The sequence below is a fragment of the Microchirus variegatus genome, assembly GCF_963457635.1.
Source record: "Microchirus variegatus genome assembly, chromosome: 3".
In the NCBI taxonomy this organism is placed as follows: domain Eukaryota; kingdom Metazoa; phylum Chordata; class Actinopteri; order Pleuronectiformes; family Soleidae; genus Microchirus; species Microchirus variegatus.
The window spans coordinates 34,405,349-34,411,596 of record NC_139804.1 but is presented as its reverse complement, the minus strand read 5'-3'; the positions used below and the strand labels follow the sequence as shown (position 1 = coordinate 34,411,596).

The 6,248-nt window shown below is 42.8% G+C and overlaps 1 protein-coding gene across 1 annotated transcript in view; it reads right to left on the bottom strand.

Moving 5' to 3' along the window:
• Nucleotides 1-3,262: 3,262 nt before the first annotated feature.
• clip3 (CAP-GLY domain containing linker protein 3) overlaps nt 3,263-6,248 on the bottom strand; it is a gene marked incomplete at its 3' end in the record, with an annotated part of 14,770 nt that continues 11,784 nt past the window's right edge. The window contains exons 9-14 of the mRNA XM_083887208.1: nt 5,269-5,424; nt 4,978-5,109; nt 4,646-4,769; nt 4,477-4,544; nt 4,205-4,277; nt 3,263-3,317 (exon numbers count right to left, since the gene is read on the bottom strand). Coding sequence (XP_083743334.1) covers nt 3,263-3,317; nt 4,205-4,277; nt 4,477-4,544; nt 4,646-4,769; nt 4,978-5,109; nt 5,269-5,424 — 608 coding nt within the window. The remainder of the gene's footprint in view (nt 3,318-4,204; nt 4,278-4,476; nt 4,545-4,645; nt 4,770-4,977; nt 5,110-5,268; nt 5,425-6,248) is intronic.

The window sequence follows — 6,248 nt, the reverse complement described above, 5'->3', positions numbered from 1 at the left end:
AAATTCAAGTTATAGTGACGGGAAAAGACCAAAACAATCTCCAAACACAGGAAAAGTGATGGAAAAAACGATGAAGATGAAGACGAGCCACGGCAAACGCAAGAGAGAGAGAGACGGGATTTTGACATCACCGCTTTCTCGCTCTGGGACCAGAACTCCCAAAACCCTGTTTCCGTGTGGATAAAACGCAGACACGATATAAACTTAAACGGCCTCCCAGAGATGGGGGAGGTTTCCTCGGATCAGCCGACGAATATCTGTGTCCATCCAGTGGGAGGGGCTAAGGACATGGAATGAAAACTATAGCATCGTTATAGTCGACTGAAACTGACTGAAGTTTCTCTCAAAGCTGAGAGGAAATGAATCAGCAGGAATGGGAAGCAAAAAATCCCCCCAAAAAATACAAGGGAAACCACTTTGAGTCTTTTATATGAAACGAATCAAACGAAAATATCACGAAAAAGCTCATATGTTTATATTTCATCTGCTGTAAATATGAATAACCAGCGACTCACTCGTGGTTCAAACCAGAGGAATCTCCACATTTACCGTATTTAAGCCAAAGCTTCACTGGGACTTATGACCGTACTGTACGTGTTACTGTACAAAGACGAAGCGAGCGACGGCAGCATGAATACAGGAAGGTAAAGCCGAGAGTCGTCGGGCGATACGGTGATAGAAGTCTGAGCCTGAGCGGTGACAGAAGAACTACTTTGTGCAGCTGGACTCGAGCTGAGCGCTGCTGTTAAGTTTAACGTTCAGGATAATTCCACACGCGCAAACACAACGGTTAATATACAGCATTGTGCAGGAGCAACCACGAAAACAAAAAAGAAGGTCCACTGACGGACGGAGACGATCAGAGAGTTCTTTTTAGAGGTGGAATAAAAAAATTAAACAATAAAGATGTTCTTTTCTTCTTTTTTACATCAACATTTGAATTATGTAAAACAATGTCAATAATAGCTGATGGTAATAAAAGTCAAAGTTGATTTTAAAACCTATCGGTGTCACTCCTGATAGATGATGATGATCGTCCATGACTGACTTTCTGTACGAGTCTGGACTTTTTCTTTCATTTGGCAGTTTTTAGGTGTCTCTCCGTGTTGGTGTGTGTGTGTGCGCAGTGTGAAGAGACACAAACATTTCCACACACGCACACGGATACACTGTTTTACATATTGCTGTTTTTTTTTCCAGTTACGTTATATACTTTGAAGAGAGTTTAACATGAAGCACACGCAGGTTTTAGATAGTAGGTTTTAGTCTTTAGTCTCACGGTCACAGAAAGTAGAGAAATCTTATTTAGATGGAGAAAGCGGGCTGAGAGGAGAGGACGGAGGAGGAGGAGGATCATCGATGACAAACGTTAGCTTCAAAATCAACACAACACAGACGCTAATGTTTAAAACACTTTGATCATTTTGGGTCTGCAAGCAGTTTTGGTTCATGGAAAATTATGATTGTAGCGCGATAAGATTTCTATATTACACTTTAAGTCAACTAGTTGTACTAATATTAATATTATTGATTGATTGATTAATTAAAAACACTTATCTATCTACAATATTGTCCTTTGTGGTACAATCTTTAGTTCAAGGTCCAATATGCAACATTCTGCCCTCACACAAGTATCAGAAACAAATATTCTGTAGAAACAGACTCGGCACATTTAGCTCATTTAGCTCGTTTAGCTTAATTTTGGTTTAGCATTTCCAAGATGGGAAAGCTCTACATGCTGTGAAGTGAGCTTGTGTTTCTTCTCTTGAACTTGTATAGAAGTAATCTGATTATGTTGCACGTCTGTTGTCATCGGTGACCTTCAGGAACTTGCCGCAATAGCGTCCTAGCGTTACGTTAGCATTTTCCGATTGCCGTTGTTTTGGTCTGACACGCAGCACTCGATCACTGCATACTGGACCTTTTTTTTTTTTCAAAATTGTAACTTGCACCACTTAAAAAAAAAGAAGACATTTCAACTTTAAAGATGTGCATTACATATTTATATACTTTAAAAAATAAATTAGAGGACATTAATGACCCAGGAGCCGGTGTGTGTGTGTGTGTTATCTGAAATGTTATATACAAACCAAAACGGATATAACTGACTGCAATCGCTATGATCAAATACAGTAGCTGATAAACCCTGTTTTCAATTGAACATCTGAGATTAAAACTGCGGCACACACACACTCGCGATGATGGATTCGTAGGACACGAAGCTCTGACTTGAACAAGTTCACGATTCTCTGAGTGCAAAAACTCTCTTTCTCGCTCTGTGTTTAACTGCCAGACATTTGTCGCCAAGGACATAAAAGTTGAAATATTTTCAACCTTTCACTGCAAAGTGCTCATCAATATCACACACCAAGGCCCCGAGACCTTCCCATTTGTAGGCTTTCCCACTACATAAAAAAAAAAAAGCTCAATATCTCCGGATATCAATTTTCCCCTGTTGTTTACGTTCAATCGCACACACCGAGATGCTTTTAAATGACTTTTGCGACATGTCTCGGTTTGATTTAAGGGGGAGAAAGAGAGAGTCTCAACACAACAGAGAAATTCAAGTCTCCACATCAGACGCATCAGGTAGCCGTTAAAAGACAAACACAAGAAGCAAAGAGGCAGCAGCAGCAGCAGCCAGATAAACGAGCAACTTGGACGACAACATCTAATTTAATAATTGCTGCGTAAGTTATATTCATTTTGAGTCGCACAGGATTGCTTAATATGTGTCTGGAAACGAGACACTTCAATTATTTATCGGATTCTGTCTCAAATATTCTGTCTGAGCCTCAGTCGGAATCAAAAAATGACTCTTCAGGATTCAGGATCGGCGGTTTCCAGATTTCAAAATGTCCGGGTTTATTCAGACATTAATCTGGCACTAAATATATCAAATAATTTGGCAGCGAAAATGAAACGTGTGGCAGAAAAGACAAAAAAAAAAACGACAACAAGATTTAAGGGAAATCGCCGTTTCAGTTTGGTTTAACGAATGCAGGACATTTTGATCAGATACAAGGCACTATAGATTTTGCTATAGAACATATTACTTCGACGGATTTGGGCTAAGAGTGAGTGTGTGTGTGAGAGAGAGAGAGAGAGGGGAGCGAGGGAGGGGTCAGTGAGAGCGATGACCACAGAAGTCGGAGAGGAAAGCAAACGTAAAAAGATGGAGAGCGCGGAGAGATCGATCGTGTGGTAGAGGAGGAGTGGGAGGAGGAGGAGGAGGAGGAGGAGGAGGAGGAGGAGTGTGCGGTTAGGACTGCATCTCAGCGCGAAGCATCCAAGGAAACCAACAGCAGAACAGCAACCTGCAGAAGGAGGTGAAAGGAAGAGGAGGGAGGAAAAGAGTGAGGAGGCAGGAGAAAAAGAAGAAGAAGATATAGAAGAGTTGCAGTAGGTTTAATAGACAAACTGTTGATCGTGCAATTGTATGAGGATGCTTAAGGGCGGGGTAACGCAGTGAGTGACAGCCAGTACCAGCCAATAGGTGCTCCACCCCCTCTCTTCTGTTTGGTTACTTCTGGTTTAAAAAAAAACCAAGATGGCGCTGGACAAATGACTTAAGGCCACATTATACTTCTCCGACTGCGTATGCGTTATCCGACTGCGTCACCACGGAGACGCCTCGAGCCTTTATACTTTTGTGTCGCGGTGACGGACACGCGCTGCAATTTCCCGCCCGATCAGTAGGGGTCGCTACGCAAGGTTGTTCTGCTTCTGGCTACAGTGAGCAATGGCGTCCGAGAAAGAAAAGGGGGCACATCAGGACTGTTGTTGTTGAAACAGTGGCCGTTTCTCACTTTTCTGTGTGACGGAACGCAGTTTTAAGATAATTTGAGGCGAGAAATTGGCCATTTAGAGTCTAAACATGTGCTGTGTGTGTTAAGATATGACGTATTTATAGTTTGGCAGCGACGTTATCGGCGGGGATCAGCTCCGCCTCTGTCAGGACCCTCGGTGCTCACTGTGAGCCGGCACAGAGCAGCTTAGCTCGGCCTGTCCTGAGGACCAATCGAAGCTCTTGCCGTCTCCGTTGTCCCTTGACGGAGTGACGGACACTTAAAAAATAAATTGGGCTTTACCTTGAGGCTTAAAAACAGGAGTTCATGACCCAGCAGGCGACATCAGAGAAGATTGGCACTTGGTCTGACTTTTCAAAAAACCCACTACATCAGTAGTGATTCTGTATTCTCACCTGGATATGGAGTTCTCGGAGGTCAGGTCTTTAGGAGAACGCATCGTGTTGAAGTTCCGCTTAGGCTGTGACACTGCGGGACGGAAACACACGCACGGTTAAAGTCAAATTTCCATCAGGTTTCTAGTATCTTCTGTCCTTTTCTTGGTTATATTTTCTTCCGTCATTGTACGAAGTCTTAACCCTACTTATCTATGCCGAGTTAATGCTTGTGCCTCAGACTCTCCACTTTAGATCACCCGACACTGTAAACTATTACGAATGACACTTACTGGTGACTTGGTGGACTTTCTTCACCATGGAGTTGTCGTTGTGCGAGCCGTCTTTAGGGCCTCCGATTCTGACAAGATAGGTTTAATTTTAAGAAATTTCGCTCAAGGAGTTAGGGCAAAGCTTGCACTGAAAAAGAGTTAAGCTAAAGTAAAACAACACAGTCCCTACCTCTGGACGCGGGAGGGTGGAGCAAAGACTCCATATTTGGGCAGGCAGCTGAAGTAACGGACTCCGAACACGGAGCCGTCGTGTTTGCCCGTGGGCTGATCCAACTCCATGCCAAACCAGTAACCTGTGAGGACACAAACACTTGCTCTGACTCTATGTTTCCAAAGAAGAAGTTCCAAGAAACAAGGTCTACACGGCCAACAAAAGTTACCCATCTTCACTTGGAGACGGCCTCTGCATTGAGCCAAAACTTGTATTTATGGTTCTACCCATGTTGTAATGGCGACATTGCCCAGTAAGATATCAGAAATGCATACATAATCAGATCAAACCTGGAGCAAAGTCTGTTTTGCCGAAGTAGCGCACGATGCCGTGTTTCTGTCCAGCCACCAGAACCTGATCTCCAACCTCCACGTTCATCCCCTCAGGATCCAGAGCGGCTGCTGACGACTTTTTCCTCTCAGCTGAGAACAGACACGGAAGAACGCACTCGCAATGATGACACAGACATTTGTTTTCAGTCTGACCTGAAGTCAGTTTTAGAGGCTTTGGATTATCAATTTTTGTACTCCATAAATAAACCATTTAAAAGACCCATTGCATTGACTTGGAAATGCCTTTACCCTTCTGTCTTTCCTTTTCCTTCTTCTCTTTCTCCTTCTGGGTTTTTCCAGCGAGGCGGGAGGCCAGGTCCATGCGGGGGGTTCGGGGGGTGGAGGTGACGGATGACACCGTCTGCTCCACAGCCTTGGAAATCTTTGACACTGGAGCAAAAATCCCTGCCACACAAAAAACGAGACACACGACTGAAACCTCGAAACACAAAAAGATTTGAGGAAATTCGGTCGTTCCGTATGACCCGAGTTCTGTGGCACTAGACGGTACGTTTTCAACCACTCGGTGGTGCTGATCACACAACTATAATGATGTTTCATGAAACTGCCTTGTAATGCATGTATATTGTCTGAAGTTTGTATAGGTTTTTACAAGTTATTTACAGTATTTTATTGTTCTTTACATTTATATTTTCACATACTTTATTTATCTCTCCCTTCCTACAACAATATAAGGAGAAAATTTGAATTTTTTTGGCATATTTACGAATGGTAATTAATCGTGATTAATCGTGATTAATCCACAGCTACCCTGTGATTAATCTGATTAAAATTTTTATTCTTTTGACAGCCCTAGTTTTTTTGTTTTTTTTGCTTTTTCTTTAGCGATAGTTGATCGTAGTTTAAGTTCCTGCTCTGTCAAGGTTCCAAGCGAGCTGAGCTAATACTAAAAGTGCGACGTCGACAGACTGCCGGCCACTGATTGGTCAGAGAGTGTTGTCACTGGAAGAGACATGAACGCAATGTCCGACACAGTAATTAAACCGAACCTTGGCGAACTGTAGATCAGTTAAAAAGACTTAAAAATCCTGAAAACGTGCAACATCTTACATCATAATCTTCAACATTTAGCATGAAAATGTCTAAAATCTAAATATTTAACAATATCATGGCATTTTCGTGCAGCCACGGTACGATGACTCCGCCTCAACTGCGTAGTCCAGCCATGCCATGCCGAGCTGTGCTACGACTGTATTGTGGAAAAAGCA